This window comes from Ursus maritimus, unplaced genomic scaffold (assembly GCF_017311325.1).
Source record: "Ursus maritimus isolate PB19 unplaced genomic scaffold, ASM1731132v1 scaffold_30, whole genome shotgun sequence".
In the NCBI taxonomy this organism is placed as follows: Eukaryota; Metazoa; Chordata; class Mammalia; order Carnivora; family Ursidae; genus Ursus; species Ursus maritimus.
Genome location: NW_024425564.1, coordinates 11,815,458 through 11,836,622, shown reverse-complemented (window position 1 = coordinate 11,836,622; position 21,165 = coordinate 11,815,458). Strand labels below are relative to the sequence as shown.

Genomic DNA, 21,165 nt, shown 5'->3' with positions numbered 1-21,165 from the left:
AATGCAAAAAGAACCAAAAATGTGCGCCTGGGTGGCTTGAGTGTCCAGCTCTTGATGTTGGCTCAGGTTGTGATCTTAGGGTTGTGAGATTGAACTGCGTGTTGGGCTCCATGGTCAGCACAGAGTCTGCGTGGGAGTCTCTCCCTCCCTCTGCCCCTCCCCCTGCTTGTGTGTGCACACACACAAGTGCGCGTGCTTTCTCTCTCAAATAAATCTTTTAAAAACACAGTTTACATGGTATAGTATATACGTGTAACCCAAAGTCTGGAAAATGGAATTTCGTTAGAATTAAATATTCATATTCATAAAGAACTCTTGTTATCTATAAATCACGCACTAATGTACATAGTAAGTCCCACAGAAACGTTTTTGAAAAGCAGAGATTCTGCTGCACACCTTCCTAATGAAACGACTCCGAGGACCGTGACCTGCCCACAGTGACCCACCCTCAGCAGAGGGTGTCTGTCTTCTAACTTCTAGTTTCTAGTTGCTGATATGACAGCCCTTGTTTGTTGTTTGTTTTGTTTTTATGATGGTCTTTGTTTGTCTGACTCCAGTATCCTGGACCTTTTCCCTCTTGGATAAAATGTGGACAAGATGACCAAAGCATGAGTCCTGGAGGGGCGAGAGCCAGGATAGCACTGTATTTTAGGAACACGCAGGGGGGGGTTAGGGAATAGTGTTAGTACTACAATTGGAAAAGTGAAGGGGCGCCTGGGTGGCACAGCGGTTAAGCGTCTGCCTTCGGCTCAGGGCGTGATCCCGGCGTTCTGGGATCGAGCCCCGCATCGGGCTCCTCCGCTGGGAGCCTGCTTCTTCCTCTCCCACTCCCCCTGCTTGTGTTCCCTCTCTCACTGGCTGTCTCTCTCTCTGTCAAATAGATAGATAGATAGATAGATAGATAGATAGATAGATAGATAGATAGATGATAGATAAAAAGTGAAAACCAGGAGAGAGCCCTGTGACCTTGAGAGAGCACTCAGGAGGCCTGGGAGTGTCTGAAGTTGCCGTTGTGTGGCCAGTGCTAAGTGCAACAACAGAGACGCTTGAACTAGCTGTTCCGGGTAGTGGTTTTCACAGTGTCCCAGGCCAGCAGCATGAGCCTCAGCTGGGAATCTGTTAGTGCAAAGATAGGAACTCTGGTGCCTTTAGAGCATGTCAAAGGAACAACACTAGGAAAGTAGGGGGTCATCTTTAAACCACGTGAATAAGAAAATAACCTTAAAGCCAAGGTCCGAAGGTGGTGAAGGGACTAGGTGAGTGGGAAAGAAGAGCCCTAGGGAAGAAACCATAGTGTGCAGAGGCTCTGAAGCTGGGAAGAGCTTGACATAAGCAAGAAATGTGGCTTGAACTTAGCAGGGGCCAGGACGCTCCGGGCCTGTAAGCCTTGATGGGGATGGGATACAGTTTGAGGAGCAATGGGAGGCCACTGGCATCTACACAGTGGTGAGAACTGGTCTGTTTTCATTTTTACAGAATTGCTCTGGTTGCTGGGTGGAGGACACAGGAGATGCTGAGAGAAGGGTTGGGCCTTGGAAAAGAGCTACGCTTCTTCCTCTAAGAAAGAAAGATACTGTAGACTCAGATACTTTCGGGTGAAGGGGAAATGGTGCTCACTCAGGAGCTTTGGTGCCAGACAATCAAGATTTGGGAATTGTCAAGCAGCAAGACGTGTTGAGTTGGTGCTAGCAGTTTGTACTGAGCCAAGATGGCGGGATTTCGTGTTTTTGCAACATTAGGTTTACTGCCCAAGAGTAGGAATGGGAGGACTAGAACAATGAGGACCCAGCATTGGAGATGGAACTGGTGTGCCTGGGGAGGGACTCACAAAGAATGTCTACAGCAGAAAGCCTATTTGGGGGGCAGGGAGGATGGGAGCAGAAAGAACAGACCAGCTGAAACGGAGAGAAGTTCCTGTGGGGACTTGGTGAAGGCATAGAAATGGGTCAGTGGCTGAAATGTAGATGGTCAGCCTTGTCCAAAAAAAATAAATAAATAACAGGTTACTTTGGATTTTCATGGAGAATTTGAAAGAAAAATGGCTGAACTCATTTTTAAAAGAGAAAACACTTTTGAGTTCTCTTTAAAAGTTCTTGTGGCCTGATGCCAGAGATAGAAAGAAGTCAGAGAATGACCCGCTAGGTCATGGCATGTTTGTTCATTTTTTTTCCACTTAAGCTGGGTACTGCCTTTTTTTTTTTTTTTTTTAACTTTGTTAAACTTTAAGTCATCTCTACCCCCATCGTGGGGTTCCAGCTCACAACCCCAAGGTCCGGAGTCATATCCTCCACTGACAGCCAGGCACCACGACTTCATTCATATTTTACCTCTTACCTTGGCCCTTAGGTTAGTTGCTCTTCCCAGGTCCTAAGTGCAGAGAGCCGCTACAGGCAGACTGAGCATCGTCTCGGCAGGCTGGGCAAAGGGAAAATAAAAATAGCTACCCCACTGGCCTTGCTAAAATGAGGCTGTGAAATTTAGGCGGTTATTGCCCTCCTGTGGCCAACCCTGGAAACAGCAGCCAAGAAACCTGTGTTCCAGGGCAATATGTTTTCAGTGCTTTCCAGATCAGCAAGGATCAGCAACACCTGGGAACTTGTTAGAAATGCACGATCTCGGGATCCATCCCCGAACTACTGAATCAGACACTTTGCTGGATCCCATTCCCCATGCCTTTTAAGAAGCCCCTCAGATGATCCTGATAAATGTTAAGAGGTTGAAAACTCTTTTAAAATGATTTTAATTTGTGCCCAACATGAGGCTCCAACTCATGACCCCGAGATCGAGCCTGCCAGGTGCCCCAAATAAGCTGTTTGTAGTTTTGGGTTTTTTTAAATCTCTATGCCCAGCATGGGGCTCAAAACTCCAACCTAGAGATCGAGTCACATGCTTTACTGAGCCAACGAGGCGCCACTGAAGACCACTCGTCTTAACCCATGCCGTCATCGCCTACCTTCCTCCCCAAAATGCACTGTCGTCTTCTAGTTTCAAGAATAGCAGAAATTCCTGTTTGAAGTTAATCCTATCCCTCTATGTTCTGATTTCCAAAACCTGTCTCCCGAAGACCTTACTCTATCAACGAAACCCCCACCAGCTGTCCTCAAGAATCCAACATCATCATCAGGCCTAGCGGCGTCCGCTCTGCAGAACCGCTTTTGGGGGGAAGAGCAGCCTACACTGCTTTTCTTCTCACTTTGTCCACTGAAACTGCTCTTAAAAGGAGCCACCCATTTTTCTTTCCCCAGAAACAGCTCTTGGGAGTTTTCCTCCTTCCACTCTCCCTGCTCCTTCCACCACCCCCCTCCCACACAAATTCCTTCTCTAGGCAACCCCGCAGGCATGATAGGTTCAACTACAGGTGGAATGAACGTCCACGGCCCGTGAAAAGCTGTTGCCCTAGGTCCCAAGGGTTGCGCAGAGTGCTGGCCCATGGCACTTACTCTTTACCTGCGGTCTTATGTTCAAAACTTCCCTTTGCCAGTATTTCAGTTAATACCCATACTGACCTCACAGCAGAACAAATGTTAACTCCCCAAAGGGACCGAATAACAGATTCCAGAGGTCTGTACTAATGTACGTAAGACAGCAGACAATGGCTGGTTTTTTTTTTAAACAAAGAGCCCAAACACACTAGGGGTTAAATAAGCTGCTTCTCTTTCCACCGTTTATTAATGTACAAAATATACAAAACCAAAAGAAAAAAGAAAAAACTCATCCCTCAAATCCATCGTGGCTCTAACCCAAGACCCTGCACAAAAGCCAACCAATCCACTGTTTTCATAGAAAACAACTGGTGCCGAGACCTGGGAAGGAGAGGGCTGGGGAAGGGCGCGTCAGCTTGCGGCGACCACCCAGGAAGGCACCTGGGGGGACTCGGAGGTGGCTGACAGGGCAGGGAGCCAGAGGCCTCACACCCACAAGGTTCCAGGTGGGGCAGAGTGCGCCGGCTCCGAGGGCAGTGCATGTAGTGTGACAGTCGGGCCCGGCGGGCCGGGCAAGTTGATGAAAAGCTGGTCTCACTGAAGGGTCTTACAAAGTTTCCAGAATGAGCTGCAGGCAAGGGTGGGCCAACACCAGCAGCCTCACCTACGCCAGCTACAACTTCCACTGGATGCAGCCATGAACTGACCACCACCGAACCTAGCGGACCCATGATGCAGACTTGGGTGTTCACAGAAGGTTGCACAGTCTTAGTTGAGAAAGGACTCAATGGAAAGCCTGTGTCAGGGCAGAAGTGGGGAGGATGTATTCGAGAACTCAAATCCAGCCTGATTGAGCCCGCTCAGTGCAGTGGGATATATAATACCCCTTCTACCATCTCCCCACCCCATGAGAAGAATGAACTTGGCTGGGATGACTTCGTTAAGTGCAGCTGATCCCGCGTCAGTTGTGTGTGCATGTGGAGGACCCACAACAGGAGAGTAGAGGTGTTCTCCAGAATAACCAGCTTTAGGTTCTCAGGCATAAAGGGTAATACTGGAAAGGGGTGTGGGGTTATAGGGCAAATCTCCTCAAAAAATGAAGCCAACTGGGTCTTCTCTTCAGCAGTCCAGGGTACAGAACGTATCCAGTCTTTCTCCTCCCCAGACTGGAGGAAAGTATGTACATCGATGCGCACCAGTGATCAGAAACCCCCAGAAACCCAAGCAGGTGGGAACTGAGGGGGCCGGCTCCTCATCAGCTGGGGACGGGGAATGTGGGCCTCACAGAAGCCATAACAGGGTGGAAGGAGCAAGGCTGCAGTCCCCAGGGTGTGTGTGGGTGGGGCAGGGAGGTGGCCCCTAGGGCAGGGGGGGCCCGTTGACACCCGGGTGGTAGAAGGCACAGTTGTTCTCATAGCGGCAGTTGCCCTTCATCATGAAATGTCGGCAAACGGGGCGGTTTGACATGTCTGTGGGAATGACGGTGGGATCGTTAGAACACGGCTAAGAGGTTGATGCCACCCTTGCACCCCATCCCCACCCCGTCCATAGCATCCTGAAAACTAACTTTCAGGGAGACACGGAATCTTATGGATTTGAGGGAAGGGCAAAGGGTAGCAACTGCCAGGCATACTGAAAATAGGGTGATTTCATATCTGGCTTAGCACACCCACGGTAGCGATGCTCCCCCCAAACTTGCATGGGACACCAGAAACCATGTAGCGAGCAGGAACCATTCTCACCTCCTCCATGGCTGTGGCCTCCATCGTGCCCTCGGTGGCCCCCTCCTCCATGGCCAGGGCCATCATGGCCACGGTGCTCATGAGGTGGTGGCCCTCGATGGTCATGGCCTCGGTGACCAGGGACATCGTGAGGCCGGTGGCCATGGGGCCCCCCATGTCCAGGACCTTCATGTGGGCGATGTCCACCACTTCCACCCATGCTCCCACCAGGGCCTTCATGGGGGCGATGTCCACCTCCAGCACCCATTCCTCCACCAGGACCTTCATGGGGACGATGTCCACTGCCTCCACCCATGCCACTGCCAGGGCCTTCATGAGGACGATGGCCACTGCCACTGCCCATGCCACCGCCAGGGCCTTCGTGGGGACGATGTCCCCCACCTCCACCCATGCCACCGCCAGGGCCTTCGTGGGGACGATGTCCACTGCTGCTGCTCATGCCCCCACCAGGGCCTTCATGTGGACGATGCCCACCGCCTCCAACCATGCCCCCACCAGGGCCCCCTCGTCCATTTGGGGGTCCTCCCCCAGAGCGACCTCCTCTGGCCCCCCGGAAGGGAGGAGGAGGAGGGGGTTCATTTCCTCCTCGGCCACCACGGCCTCTATGGTACGGTCCAGGACCGGGTCCTGGACCCCCCCGCATTGGGCCACCCCGCATGGGGTCACCCGGGCCATCCCAGAAGGGATCACCCCCTCGTGGAGGGGGTGGGGGACCCAAGAGACGAGGACCCACTGGCCCACCAGGGCCTCCATGAGGACCTGTTAGGGAACAAAAGAGACAGTATCAGCTGCCTGTTATGCTCAGGGACGGCCTCTCCCAGCCTAAACCACCTCCCACCTTCGGGTCAATCCTACACTATTACCAGGCTGCAATTAGGCAGGTAAACCCATTCCAACCTCTCACTTACCACCTACCTGGCATAGGTCCCCCAGGCCCAGGGGGGAAGTGCTGCATGGCCTTGGGGCCCCCAGGGCCTCCTGGAGGGAAACCATTGGCGATTGGACCAGGGCCTAATAGTCCATGTGGCACTATTTAAAAAAAAGAAAAAAAGAAAAAAAAAAAAAAAAGTAGAGCCAGAGGACCCTAGAAGAGCGGCCTGACTGCCTACTTAGGTGCGCCTCCCTGGCCCTCTCAGACCAACCTGGCAGAGCGACGCTCTGCCCAGTCTTCCCCTCCCACCCAGCAGCAATACCCCTGCTCACCACTCCCCGCTTGCCCCCACTCCACAGCAGGCCTCCTCCCCCAGGCTGGCCCTGAGGATTACCGAGCATCTGCTTGATCTTGTCTGAATAGTCTGGTTGCTTCAGGAGTTCCTCTGAGGAATGACTATTCGGGCTACCCTGTGAGGCAAGATGAGTAAAGAGCAAGATCAACAGAGGGCAAGGGTAAGAGCTGTGAGAGAGAAGAGAGAGATCAGGGGGTAAGTGAGAAGACACGTACTGGGGCAAAAAGAGAGGCAGATTCCAGGGAAAGGGGAAAAGAGGAAGGCAGGCTCATACCATGATGGAAGTGAGGATCTCCTGGACATTGATACCTCCTCCTCCAGGACCCTGGGGGCTCTTCCCAGCACCCATGCTTCCCATGAGATTGGCCAGGACAGGAGGCAACTTGGAGCCACCTGCCCCATCAGGTGAGCCACCAGCTCCCCCGGGCTCCAGGGTCTCAATATACGGGGTCTCATCCATGGAACACTCCTGCAAGAACAGGAGAACAATCAGGACTAACTTTGAAAGAATAAAGAGACATTCCATTTGAAATGGAAATGAAATGTCAAAAGACACATTAATATCAATCACAACCTCCATCAGCACGTAGCGTGGGCTCACCTCATCTAGGGGGATGAGCTTCGGGGGTACAGGTTCATAGGGTTCAGGATCAGGTTCGTGAGGACTGTCAGGAATGCCACAGGTGATGGAAAAAAAAAAAAAAAAAGAATGACAGTCAAATTATTCAAGCCCTCACATTCCCTCCTAGTCTTCACCCGTTTCTGAATACCACAGGGCACGTCCCCCCCAGGAGTCCAAGCACTTAACACAAACCTGGTTCATGCCCGAGATGTGAACCCTGTTTTGCTCACCTTTCCTTGTTCAGGAAGAGCTCCTGAAGGATTCCTTTCTCCCGCTCAGCCTGGATGTATCGCTCCTGGCTGTTGCTTCCAGGGGTGACAAGGGGTGAGGGCAGAACCAGGGGCCGCGGGCACACCCAGGGCACCTTCTCCTCCATGTTGTCATGGCTCAGACGCCGGGCCGTCTCAAACGCATGGCGGTCTGAGAGTATCTCTCGCTTAGCTGCCTCGCCAAAGTCCTTGATCTTATTCACATTTACTATTGGCAAGAAGAAAAAAGAGAAGAAGTAAACACAACCAAGTCTTTTTTAAACTCTCTATACCCACCTACTACACAAGAATCTTGACCGCTAACCTCGTTCAGTTTCATCCAGTTCAAAATAGAAATATTCTCTCAGTTTGCCCTCCTCAGGCCACGTCACAGTCTTCCTCTTCCTGCCTTTCCGGGTCAGTTGGCTAGGATCTCCAGGACTCTCCACTGGCTTTGCATCCAGTGCTCCTGGCTCCAAAGAGGCTGTAAGCAGGAGAGGTTTCAGACACAAGTCCTTCCTTTTAGAAACCCCCAAACCTGAACCAATTTCTAGACTTACCTGTATCCATGAGCTCTGGGACTTCAACAGGGGGAACTGGGGTGCCTGGGCGGTCTGTGTCCATAGCCTCACAAGGAGGTGCTGGTTCTGGGGAAGAAGGTTTGGCTGTGCTTGGTTCTGTGCTCGTTTTCCCTTCAAATGGGCTTGGCTATTGTGAAAGAAAAAGAAGTTAATGAGCTGACGTGAAAGCCAAGGTTAAGGTAAGGCAATTGAGTCCAGGGTCCTGGACAGGGCCCCCCACGAGCTCCTGTAAAGGCAGATTCCGTCTTTCATACGGCAGACACTCCACCACCCCCACCCGTCCAGGGTCCTGGACAGGGCCCCCCACGAGCTCCTGTAAAGGCAGACTCCGTCTTTCATACGGCGGACACTCCACCACCCCCACCCCAGCCCACATCTTTTGTCCTCCCCAACCACTCCTGGCTGCTGAGCCCTTCCTTTCACTTTTCTTCTGACACCCTGTCACGGACACCTACAGCCCAGGGCTCATACCTTGGCTGCTGTAGGTGACAGCACCTTCTTCTTCTTCTTAATTTTGATGCCTGGAACAGGGGCTGAATTGAGGGCATCCAGAAAGCCCAAGCCCTCCATAGCTACAAAAGGAAAAAGCATACAATGGAAATCATCAGACCTCTTTCATAATCCTATTCCCATAGACAAAGCCTGGGCAGGAAATGGGCCAAAGGAGACCCTGCCCCAACTGAGGACAAAATTCAAGGTGACCAGGAAACATATGCTGGATTCACATAAGAAATTCTTGTTATTCTTTTTTTTTTTTTTTTTTAATTTTGTTTTTAAGTAATCTCTACAACCAGTGTGGGTCTTGAACTCCCGACCTGGAGATAAAGAGTTCACGCTCCTCCAACTGAGCCAGCCGGGTGCCCTTTCTTTTAAAGGCAGGCAACTTAAGGCCTTGAGAATCAACTGAGAGCCCAGGTAACTGAAGAAGCCACCCTCCGTGGACAGGACAGAATATCCCGAAGCCGCGAGAACCCTCATCAGCCACTGAACAGCGCACCTCCACACCTCATCTCTAAACTTACTTCTACGGAATCCCATGAAAGGGGAGCTCCGGAGGAGCAAACTTAGTTACGACGCCAAGAAACCCACCCCTCCCCCTCCCCGACGTTCATTCCCATGCGGGTTTGCTCCGGAAGCGCCCACTTCAGACTCACGCTGTGGTGGGATGATCTTCACTTTGATCTCTTTGGTGGCATTCGGGGTGGTGTTCAGTGGCTTGTACTTCTTCTCTGCAGGGGGCGCAGCATCTCCTGGAGCAACTGCGGCGCTGTCAGAAGAGGAACCGTCAACGTCTCTGACTCGCTCTGACTTGCCCCTTCTCGCTCCCTCATGCCCACAGACATAACCCAGGACGGGGTCCGTACCTCTGACGCTTCAGGGGGATGGGTTTAAGGTTGTACTTGTCAGAGACCACCACTGCGCTGGCGTTCTTCTTCACAGGCACCAAAGACGGGGTCTCCAGCTCTAGCCCTGTGGGAAGAAACATGCTGCTGGGGTCGAACTCACTCCCACTCTCTTAACTCTTCCTCTCTGGCCCAACCCTAAATCTTCATCCAGCCCAAGCTTCACTCACTAATGCTCCCTCTTCCGGATGTGTGCCCATCAGAAACCCGCTACTCCACTACAAGGTCCTAGGTGCACGTCTGCCCACAGACCCTCCCGAGACCAGCCAACAGCCCTACCAGTGGAACGGAATTTGGCGTGACTGGGTGCTGTGGTTCGGAGAGACTTGGGCTTCTCCTTCTTCTTCTCTGGGGCCTCCTCAGCTCGGGTCTCAGCCTTCACCTCAGTCAAGGGTCGCTCAGGAGGGGTGGTTCGACTCTTTCCCTCTTCTTTACGTTTTTTCTTATCTTTTTCTGTTATGAAAAAACAAAGCAGAAAAGAATTTTACTTAAAGAGAAGGACGGTCAGAGGCTAAAGGCACTGAAGGCCATGCCCCACTGGGAAAGAACTAAATACAAGGGATAAAAGACTAAGGAGCTTACCAGCAGGCTGGGTGCTGCTCTGGGAGCGGATGACAGCCATCCAGTCACTGACAAGGACTGAAGCCAATTTCCGGAGCTCTGAGGGTGAGAGTATAAGGGGAAATGCCTAAGTTGCTAAACAAGTTATTCTTCCAATAACAGAAAATAGAGATGTTTAAAGATATACTGTGAAAATCTATGTAACAAAAAAAGTAACCGAGAGTTTTAAGAACATGAGATAGGCTCAAAAACCAAACTCTTCAATATGGAACAATGAATCACATAGTCTTCTATTCCAATCCAACCGGAGGGGGGGGGGGCTACATTAATATATAGTACGTTACAAAATATAGTACATTATAAAAACTATATAGGACATTATAAAAACTCCATCAGTTGTTTTACATGTATCTCATGTGGCTGCTGTAACTTGAAAATTTTCAATCCTCCTTCACAGACACAGCAGCATAAAGATCAGATTCAGAAAGCTAGAGAGCAGCAGAATGAAGCCAGTGGCAATACTCTTTTGCTAACCATGTATTCGAAGAATAGAAACTAAAATCAGGACAAAGGCAGGCAGGGTTCAAGTATCTGAAAAGCTAAGAACAGTATTACTCCATGTTGTCATAAAAGCAAACAAAGTTTCAAGGAGACAGATTTAGATCCATCTTATAAAAGATTTCCTAAGCCACCTTTTCTTCCTAGAATGCTACTAGTGATAATGGCTTGAACAAAAATCAATTAAGTGTAGCAAAGGCGAAGAGCTTAAAGCAGACCACTTTAGGGATGGGGAAGGCATTGTTTATCTAGAGAAAAAAGATGGTCAGAGAATTTAAAGATAAAGGACAAAATGTGTTTCTAAATATACAGAAAAAAACAGCTCTTGCCATCTACACTTGGCATATAACATCTCTTATCTATGGCACCGATCCTCTTGCCAACATTTCCACTTATAGACTCATTTAATAATGAGATTACTGAGAACATTAAACCTCAACTTTTCAAATACACAACTAGCAATTTCTATACTTAAGGCAACATAACCTCCAGTGCATCCCCAACACACGGATAGCCTCAATCTTCTTGGACCAATTGATACTATGGTCTAGTGAGACTTTAAGGTCTATAAGGAATATACAAATTTCAGTATTCAAAGGAAGCACAGAACACAGTTAAATCTATATTCAAAGGTGGCAGCACAATTGAGCCAACTGGAAAATAAGGAACACTATACCTGACAATGAAGAAACAAAAGAGATGAGCAATGTTTTAATAGGAAATTCTGTAATATGTGTTACGTTACAAATTATTATTCAAGATACTCTGTAATATCACAAAAACAGAAGTGCTCAGTATCTAAAAGGACCTAAAACCGAGAATTAATACAACTATAAGAATGGAAAGCTAGAGAATGTTTTTCACTTACACACTGTGTAAACCCTTTATCTTGGTAAATGTTCCCAGTGTTTTCTCCTATAGCTAAAGGAAGTTCAGATAGGCTTACCCAGGCCTACATGCTCCTTAAACACCAAATGCCAAAGCCTCTTTCCAAAAGGACCTAGCACACCATTCCCTTTAGACAAAAGAGTAACCCTGTATCCTGATCAGGGGATTAGCTCTGCTAGAAAACTGCTCACTTGTGGGATACTAGCGTCTTGCGCTAGCGGTCTATACCCGTACCCTGGGTATAAACCCTTTTCTTCACTGAAGAAAAGGCTGCGACTTCCTGGAGCCAGAGCCTGTCTTTAAGCCAGAAGTCTGTGGCCCTTGCCAAGGGCTCCAATACCCTTTGTATTAAGAAAAAGAATGACTCTGTTGCTATCAAAGCTATGATCTACTCCAGCAGTCAGGATTCTTTCTGCCCATGTCCTAAAGGAAGGTGTTTATTGGTAGAACTATATGTCTATTATTAGGAAAACCCACACTGAAGGTCCCAGAATATGCTACAATTATTTAGAAAAACAAAAGGAAATGATTACACTCTCTAGGATGACACTATTTTCTCTAAAGAATTTTAAGTGTGTACCCTTTACACCAAGAGATACTAAGAATCAGCTTCTCGTTAAAGTATGGGGTCTTACTTGCATTCGGTAGTAGAGAAATGGACAAATCCCATTCGAAATTGAGAACAGGAAAAGGGGATAGGTTAGAAAGGCTCAATTTTTAAAAGAAAGAGGAAAGTAAAGTGAGGTAGGAAGGAGTGTCACAACAGTTAGAGGATGGGAGTGAGGCGTGAAGATACTGAAGGGGCGGTCGGGGGAGGGCTGGCCCCTACCTTCATCCTCACTTGACTTGCTCAGCTGCTTCACCAGTTTGGCTGTGTTGTTCTATGAGAGATGGGGAGAGAGGTTAAGTACAAGGAGGAAAATGAGTCCTCTCGGAGTTAGGAACTGCACAAACCCACGCATAATTTTTTTGTTGAGATTTTATTTTTAAGTCATCTCTACACCCAAGCGTGGGGCTCAAACCCACAACCCCAAGATCAAGAGTCGCACACACCACCAACTGAGCCAGCTGCGCGCCCTGCCCACAATTTAATAGTCCCCAGCTGCGACCACCACTACTGTAGTTACTTTACCATTTACAAAACCTTTGTGGGCACAATCTTACTCAATCCTTAAAACCACCACCGTAGGTAGGTACAATCATTCCCAACGACGGACAAGAAAACTGAGGCTCAAATACCTGAACTGCCCAATCACACACCTATTCACAGACATAAACCAAGTCTTCTGATACTAAATTCCTATTTTTTCTACCCCTCTCTTGCACAGGCCCAAGAGTGCAACCGCATCAGAGTCCGTGTATTTTATCTATTAGTCTAAAGCAAAAAGGAAGCACTAGTGTTGTAGAGACTTAAGGTACCTGCTTGAGATGGTCCACAGTGAGCGGGAGGTGCTGCAGGGTCAGCAGAATTTGCTGCAAGAGGGGAATGTTGTTGGTTGTCTTTGAATACGTCAGCCAATTGTTAAGAAGCTTGTAGCCACCAACATCAATGAACCTGCAGGCAGGTAGGAGAAGCTGTAACACCCTTCCCGGGTTTCGGAGTGCCACATCCCACACTCCTACTCCCCCACCAATGACCTAGGAACCCCAGGCCTCCCCTCCCCCACCTTCTAAGTACATCTTCCCAGCCCAGCCACCCAGATTCCCACTTACTTGACCAATATTTCTGGTGACTGGGTCTGCAGCAGAATGTTCAAGTAAGTGCATCGACTCACCATCTTTCGCGCTTCCTTCATCAGGCTGTAGGAGAGAAATTAAGGTTAGAAATGGAGCAAGAGCCTCTTCTTTCAGCAGAAGTATCTGATCGGTAGCAGTGCCTAAAAATCCCTGATGACTTGGGACTTCTCCACAGAGTGGGAAGGTCACACAAGCCCCTCAGGGGATGGGACGGATCCAGAGTGAAATGGAATCCCATGAGAGGATGGAAGACAACTGGGGAGACACTGAAGTGTCTGATCTGGGGAGGTGAGCATCACTGCTGCTCTAACCCACAGGACACACTGATTCCGCTTCCTGGTGAAGAATCCTAGCACTAACAGCCGTCCATTCGTAGCCTGTTCAGGACTGGCTCAGTCTTTTGCCTTCCCCTGGCAAACTGGAGGATCCCTGAAGGAAAATAGCAGTTTGGGTATATGGAATGTGACCTAAAACAGAACCAAGAATTCTGTCACCTGGCTCCCCTCCTCCCTTCCTTCCAAAGCATGACTTCCTCAAGACTGTGGATATCCAAACCCAGATCCCATTATGGCGAGGAACCAAGGGATCACCTTTTCCTATCACTTACTCTAAAATTATTGGATACCAATCTTATTCCACTCTCTTTCCCCTCCAGAAACACTCATTCCTGTCTGCTTTAGTCACATTACAATATACAATATCCTCTACACACAATGAACCCAAAGATAGGCAGACTCACCTGAAGATCTTGGAAATCCCATCCACACTCCTGACTTCCCCATCGCGGTTAAGGAAGCTATCCAGGCCCTTGAGAAGCTCTTTGGGATCTATGGGACCCGAACCCATGATGGAGGTTTCTGAGACAAGGACAAAATAAACCCACAGAATAAATGGGTGGCAAGGACAGTCCCACTGTACCCTTTAATAAATTTTGTTTCTACAGTTGACAAAATTTTGTGACTAGTTATTCAACCTATATTCAACTACACTCACCATTTTCTAGATAAGAAAAAGTCAACACAAACCACTACCAGAGGGAAAAAAAGCCCTGGCAAGGCTGAATACAGGACTGAATGGAAAGACAATTAGACTGGAGGACTGGGCAGCACACCTTTCTCTCTTCCTCCCAGTTACATCCTTTCTAGATAGCTTAACTTCAATAAATTGTATTAGGGCTGAGTCAAGTTCCCATAACAAAACACTCAACAAGGTATTTTTGCTTATTGTTAGGTCCTGTTTCTCCTTAGCTGCTGATAAAACTGGCTTGAAAAAAAAAAAACCTATAGCTTGGTAAGAACTGGGACAATCTTGGGACACTTGGGCTAAATGTCTTCTAAGATTAGTTCCTTTTTACCTTAGTCTATTAAGAGTCATAATCACCTCAAGCGGCAGGATATGCTCTGCTTGCACCAGGAGACAATCAGTTAAAGTGGGAGGTGATAAAAATTTGAAAACATAATCTTTCTCTCAAGAGATTTGTGGGTAGCTCCTAGAAATGGAGACAAATGGATATAAAGGAAATCAAGCAGCACTCCTAAGCCTTGAACAGAACTGCCACTCATTAACCAAATACTGCACAAATTTTTATTGTTTTAAAGTTAAGAGGAAGACTGGTTTGTGATTTCAAAAGCAAAGGTGTGAATCTGATTACTACTCCTCTCCAAAATCACACCACCATCCAAGATCCCCAAAACGAAGGACTGAAATTAGAAACCATGGGGCCAAAAAGAATGGACTAAACCTAGAAGCTGGAAAAATGCCATTACATTTTAAGTAGTTACTTTAGACCAGGTTAGAAAAGGAGCTCATTAAAAGCCAAACTGCTGTTATGGGATAACCTGTGAAGCAATTTCTAGGCCAAAACCCAAGATAATTTAGTATCAATGTGGCTCTGACCGGGATTTTTATGCCTCTGAATACAGGATTCTGAGAATCGAAAAAGAAAGCCACCTCAGTAATACTTGCGTTGGGAATGTGAGGTTAATGCTGGGTAGAAAGGAGGCAAGGAGGAAACAATTTCTTGCCTCCTGCTTATAGTACAGGTAACAGACTTGATCCCAGCAGAAAGGTAGGAAAATCAGTGTTTTACAAGCTGTGTTTTGTACAGAAAAGAGAACAAGTTTCTTATAAAATAACAAAAATTTGTTCTACAAATCAAAAAATAAAAACAAGCATAACAATCTCAACCTTTTAGTCCTGCCAACAAAAAGGCCAATAAATTTCTGCATAGATAGGTCCTAACCACCTAGGGAAGAAGTAGCAGAAGCAGGGAAGAGGCTGGTTCTTGAGATCATAACCTGTGGGCTGAACTGCGGAGAGGTGAGCACATCTGGGTGAGCTGGCTGCAGCTGTGCAGGCACAGCTGTAACCTGAGGCCGGAGCAAAACACTGAAGCAGAGCGCCAGGAAGACCAGAAGCCCGTGGGCCAAATCCACCGAAGTGTGCGCATTCTTACAGAGACAGACACGGGGAGAAAGGCATTTTTCCCACGTAGTAAGACACCATGAAGTGATAGCCACTGTACCGAGAGATACATACATAGACACAACAAAGGGATAAAACAGATTTGCCATCTATTGGAGATTGGAAAAGCAGCGAGTGAATCCAAATACATTATCATCAACCACAATATATACACAATTTGACAAAAAGACTTCAGTTAAATTAACGTCACTTCAAACCAGCACCACCGCCCCCACCAGGCCAAATACTGCTGACCCGACTGATTCAAACCCAGAGTCGACATACATCACCTTGGAGAACTACCTTTTGCATATCCAAGTACGAGCTGAGCCAACAGGACTGCTACCCCTACTTCCTTCAGAAGCTCAAAAATTGTCACCTGAGCTTAAATGTTCCTCTTCAAATAAAAGGGTGGGAGAGGAGAGAAGAACCATCCCCAGAAAGAGACCAATGAGTACAAAGCTAAATTCTGTCCAGTGGCTTCTGCTGGGAATGGGACCCAGGGACAACTTTTTCATTCCCATTCACAAGCAAGAATAGTCAGGGGAAGCTAGAAGACAAAGCAGAAACGTTAAATATTCATTTTCCACTAGTATTTTTCCTATTATTTATGTTTCAGAAATACAATTAATAGAACTAAGTTTCATCTCACAAGTACCCATCGTGACAAAACGTAAATGGGTTTTCTCATGGCTTTCCTACAGGCAAATTAGTTTTGACTCATTTAAAATTAAGGACTCCAGCCAAATGTCCTTACTTTGAAGTCAGTACATTTTGAAAGAAGCTACAAGGCACCCAAGCGGAAAGGAAGAGCCTAATTCCTGGCACAGGCCTCCAGCTGAAAAGGCAGACGAGCGACCAGGGAAGGAGGGGCAGTAACCAAGTGTCAACATTACCTAGTCCTATCTGGAGCCTGGAACGAATGCTTGAGGAAGCTTTCTGGAACCAAAAATAATCTAGGGCATGGTGTGTTTGCTTTTAATTTCCTTGAAGACAGAACATACAGAAGGGGCAAGGGGGGGAACAACTCCAGCCTTATCTCCACCTCGCCCTAAGCTGTGTGTTCCTTCTTATGGAGGATTTGGCAGGCAGAGATGAGCAGTACTGAGGAATTTTCTACCTTTCTTACCCGAGAGAAACTTAAAAGCTCTTAAGTGACACCAACTCCTGCCTCCGAAATGAGTTTTCCTTGAGGGTTATTGAATTAACATGGTGAAAAATATCTAGCTTGGCTAAAGTTCTTCCATACCCACCACCAAGAAAAAAGAACTTAATTGGTTCAGGACAAAATCCCTACACAAATCAGAGCCCTTTTAAAAACAATCACAACACTCTTATAATAAAGGAGGAAGGAGTCTGAGAAGTCTTAGCACTTCGGGAAATGAAAATGCTTTGTACCTGACCCCTGACATTCCCTTCTTTTCCTGGTGTTTGAGGTTATGTCCTAATATGACTCGGTGGACTGACTTAGGACTCTCAGGTGATGCACGAGGTCTTACCTCCCCTAACTTGTAAGCCCCTATCCCTCAAACTCATTTTGAAAACCTGGTACAGAGATCTCCCCAAAACCTTATTTGCCTTTCAGTGAGGATATAAAATCACCCCCCAGCCCCAGCAAAGGATTCCAGAATATAACTGGTCACAAACTACAAGGATCAGGTTCTCCGAGTTTCTCTGGATGGATGTGGTTTCCCTAGAAGACCTTGTTCCCCCATCTCCCATGTTAAGGAAGATCTTCTTTATTGATCCCCTGTTCACTAGAGATCAGGAACCCCAATGGGTGGAATATTCAGCTCCCAAGGAAGGTATGCTGCAGAGGCACATAGCAAACTGCTTAAAAGATAAAAAACTTGCGGTCAATAGACATGTGGAAGAGTCCATCCCACCCAATGCAGAAGTTTACGAACTAATTTGAGAATCCGTACCCAGCAGAAAATTAGCCCTGAAGTCTCACCAAGTCACCAGAGGATAGCTGTACAAAATGGCTTTCCCGTTCTGCCTAGAACCTCCATGCTTCAAATCAGGACTTAAAATATGAAAAGTATATGGAAAGTCTGACAAAGATTTGACTTTGAAAAAGTTGGAGGAAGATAGAGAAGGGACAGGACACCCAGCACCACCCTCAGATAGGGCATGGCTTGAACATGCACCCATTGCGAAAGCACTGCACGAGTTGAAAAATGAAGAAGACATTATTCTCCCATTAATGCGTTTAAGGAATTTCTTTCTAAAAGGAAGGAAAAAGAAATTCAAAAAAGGTGGCTCTTTGGAAAAAAGAAACGAAGGTTGTGAAATGTAATACCAGAAAGGTTTTGCTTACCAGACACCGTAGCTCGCATTCCCCTGCCTTGAGTTTACAACTGCCGCCTCCTTTCCTATTCACTTCTCATCCTAGTACCAATGTACAGGAGCTACGCAACTGGAGAACGTGATACAGCACTGAACACAAAGAGTTTATCCCCAAACCCAGAGGTGGGAATAAGGGTGATTTTAAAGGAAGTCCTGAAGTAGCCACCCTCCCCCAGTCTCATCATACAAAGTGACCAAATGCAGGCCCAAGGACTGGTTCCTGAGCAGAAATGGCACAATTCAGTGTCATTAGGCCACATTTGTCTGTTTAAGTCACTTTCACAAGTCCTCCCTTCCCACTATCCCCCACCACACAGATCTCCACACACACAGATCTCACACACACACCACCAGAAGGCTCCCAGTCTTAAAGTATCGTTGGTTTGACTGGTTTTCCACCCCTGGCAACTGAAGCGGGGAAAACTTCCAAGCAGTTGTGATGAGTGAAGGAAGGTGAAAATGAAAGCAACAGGCTCTGATTGTTAAATATAAAAACTAGAGCGGCCCAGGAGATGGACAACCTCAAGACCGAATTCCTATAAGCTTTTTCCTTTTAAGATTATAAAAGATATTGTAAAGAAAAAGTCTTTTCCTGTCGAGCAGCAGCGTGCACACGGAGTCCAGAAAGCATCTGCTCAGGGGTGGAGTTTCAAGAGGGTGGAGAGGAAGAAAGCTGATTACATCACCTTTCCATGCTGCTCCTCCCCCTTGACCAAGTTTCTAGGGCGGCCCTAAGCTCTGGATGGCAAAAGGGGAAGAAAAAACAACAAAGAAGCAGGGACGACGCCATTTTGTAATGGAGAAGAGGAAAACTTAAAGAAGCTATTCCGGCGCTGCCGGCAGCTAGTTACATCAAAAAACACCCTTTTTCAGTAAAATACGCCCAAACCAGCACCCATCCTGAATAGTCTTTGACCTAATTTGAGTAAGAGTTGTGAAAATAAAACCAATTAAAATATTTAAAAGAACAATTTTCTGCGGGTAAGAATTGAATTTGCAATTGAGGTTCAACCTGCTACCATCGACCACCCCCATCTTCCCTATAAAGGGAAAGGGGGGAGGACTTGGACCCCTCTCAACAAATAGGGTTGAGGTGGGAGGACAGGAGAAAAATGGGCCAAGACACAACCTGCAACGCCGCTTGGAAGACAAAAGGACAAGGAAAAGTCGCCATATTGAAGCAGGGAAGAAAAAAATTCCTTTTAACGACACAAATCTTTTAGAAAGCTAGCATTCAATTGCACTAAATGGCTTTTAAAATTATACTCCTGAATTCCACATTTCCCAACCTTTCCACCCCCTATTAGACTGTATTCCCACCCACCAAAACGTTATCAAGTTAAAATGTTAATCATTTTTGCTCTTAAATAACCTATGCAACCTGCAACAATTACAAAACATTCTTTACCTCCCCATTATCTTGTATGTACTGGCACTAAGATATTTTGTACTGAATTCAGTGTCTTGCAATCTTTATTCCTAGATTGCCACCTATTTTAACCACACAAATATACCCCAAGCAAATTAACATTAAAATTGAGAGGATTTAACAATCATTTAAAAAGTCATAGCCAGCTATTATTTCTCTGCCCATCTCCTTACCCTGCAATCTTTATGTACAGATTGCTTATTAATCTGGCAAATTGAAAGGCGCCCTGCTTGTCTCACACACAAAGAAGTGGGACTTCTGGGCCACAAGATCCACCATCTTTTGTATGTGAGCTCATTAACCCTTTTGAAGACTGCTAACAAGAGGAAGTTAACCATTCCTCCTTATAAAAAGCAACACTTATGGCTTTGGCAGTCTGGAAATTGGCTGGATTACCAAGGGTTAACCATCAAAATCCTCACTTGCTGGCCCTCCCTCCACCCTCTCCTTTCCTGCAGCAGGGCAGGAAGGTAGGTGGTAGGGGAGAGAGGAGAACAAGACTGTTTAGACCAAAGGCCCTTTTTTAATGGAGATTAAGTGACCGGCTTGGTCCTTCTCCAGTTCTATTTTGTTCTATTGGCTCATTTCTTCCTCTCATTATTTTTGGTTTCACAACGGGAAACGTTGATTTCTTGTTGCAAGGCTGGTTTTGGAAAATTCGACACTTACTATCCAATTTTTTTGCGACGTCAGCACCTCGGGCTCAGGGGGGAGGGGGTTAAAATTTTGGAGAAAAAAAATAAAACAACCAACCAGGACCCAAAACTCAATTATTTGGGGGGCCTCATTGGATCAAAAAGTCTCTTAAAAAAATGAAGGCCAACTCAGTATTCATTTTCCCCCCACCCAACTCCATTTAGGGAGGGGGGTCGTAGAAAAAAAGTTCTGAGTGGTTTCAAAAAAGTAAACGCTGGATGAGTGAATTTGGGTGGGTTTGGGAGGGTGGGTGGTTGATTATTTTTGAAGTTATGTGGTGACGGTCCTTCGGCCACAGATTTCAAGTCCCATGCAGCGTGGGCTGGTGGGGTGGGCAAGATAGGTGGGAAGGGGCAGAAGACACAAGTGGTTGGGCTGGTGGCTGCTGTTTTCCCTTTCCCCCCTCTCAGGATCCTTTCAAGGGTTTAGATGGTGCTGCGGCTTGTTTCTTTTTTCCTCGTGGCCGGCCTGTCTTTCTCCGAGAAAATTCAAACCTGGGATAAAAGGAACACAAGGGAGAAAGATGTAATCAATACGGGTTGCTCTGAACACCCTGAAGTACCGTATTTGTCGTCTCCAAACATCTCCACGTCCCATCCCGAACACAGCCGCCTTCTATAAGCCATAATCCTTAACAGAACCCATGCCTACCCCCCTCCCCAGTCCAACAGACCTTAACAAAACTTTACCCTCCAACCGACAAAATGCCCAAACTTACCTCTAAACGAACCCCAGAATGGCGGCTGCCTGCTCGGGCGGAGTCTTTTATACCCGGACACCGCCCAACGCGCCCAAACATGCTAGTGAAACGCCCTTGTCGCGAGACATTGTACGCGAGGCGTGAATTCATTGGCCAACCCGAAAGACAACTCGCTAGCTGATTGGTTATCCTTCCTTCACCTTCGCTCAGCCCCTTCCCCCCCGGTACCTTCTTCCGCCTCCTTCCTGGGCCCCCCCATAAGCGCGTGACCGGAGAGCCTAGCACCTCCCTTTCCTCTGCTTTCACCACTTCCGTCCTCAAGAACACTTCTCACCCTGGTTGGTAGAACGGGGCCGGCGCATGCGCATTAAGAAGATGTCAGTCGAAATCCCCTTCAAAATTGCTTAAAACGCAAGCTCTAAGTATGAGATCTAGAAGTCGTAGTGACTGGTTCGGGAAAAACGCAATTTTGAGGCCGAATTCGATTGTGACGCAGTTGAAATTGGCTTCTCCCCACAGCCCCCCCCTTTTACGCTTCCG

The 21,165-nt window shown here is 47.3% G+C and overlaps 1 protein-coding gene across 2 annotated transcripts; it reads right to left on the bottom strand.

Annotated features, from left to right (window-relative positions):
* Positions 1–3,637: 3,637 nt before the first annotated feature.
* On the bottom strand, positions 3,638–20,822 carry PPP1R10 (protein phosphatase 1 regulatory subunit 10). 2 transcript variants are annotated; one of them, XM_040644966.1, is made up of 20 exons: positions 20,644–20,822; positions 19,899–20,419; positions 13,728–13,845; positions 12,965–13,051; positions 12,671–12,806; positions 12,081–12,132; positions 9,827–9,904; positions 9,524–9,697; positions 9,206–9,311; positions 8,996–9,108; positions 8,313–8,413; positions 7,821–7,968; positions 7,586–7,744; positions 7,243–7,489; positions 6,992–7,055; positions 6,665–6,859; positions 6,430–6,505; positions 6,080–6,193; positions 5,165–5,923; positions 3,638–4,891 (listed from the first exon to the last, which is right to left on the bottom strand). In XM_040644966.1, the coding sequence occupies exons 3-20, from the start codon at positions 13,832–13,834 to the stop codon at positions 4,782–4,784; spliced, it is 2,826 nt and encodes a 941-aa protein (XP_040500900.1). In that variant the 5' UTR covers positions 13,835–13,845; positions 19,899–20,419; positions 20,644–20,822; the 3' UTR covers positions 3,638–4,781. The 2 variants fall into 2 exon arrangements, with proteins under 2 accessions (XP_040500900.1, XP_040500901.1); XM_040644967.1 differs by lacking the exon at positions 20,644–20,822 and having other exon boundaries at positions 19,899–20,637.
* Positions 20,823–21,165: the final 343 nt, after the last annotated feature.

Coding starts and splice junctions, on each gene's coding strand:
- PPP1R10 (XM_040644966.1), bottom strand. CDS start 13,834: ATGGGTTCGGGTCCCATAGATCCCAAAGAGCTTCTCAAGGGCCTGGAT. Junction 5,924..6,079: donor GCCTGGGGGACCTATGCCAG/GTAGGTGGTAAG, acceptor GTTCCCTAACAG/GTCCTCATGGAGGCCCTGGT. Junction 4,892..5,164: donor AGGCCACAGCCATGGAGGAG/GTGAGAATGGTT, acceptor TCATTCCCACAG/ACATGTCAAACCGCCCCGTT.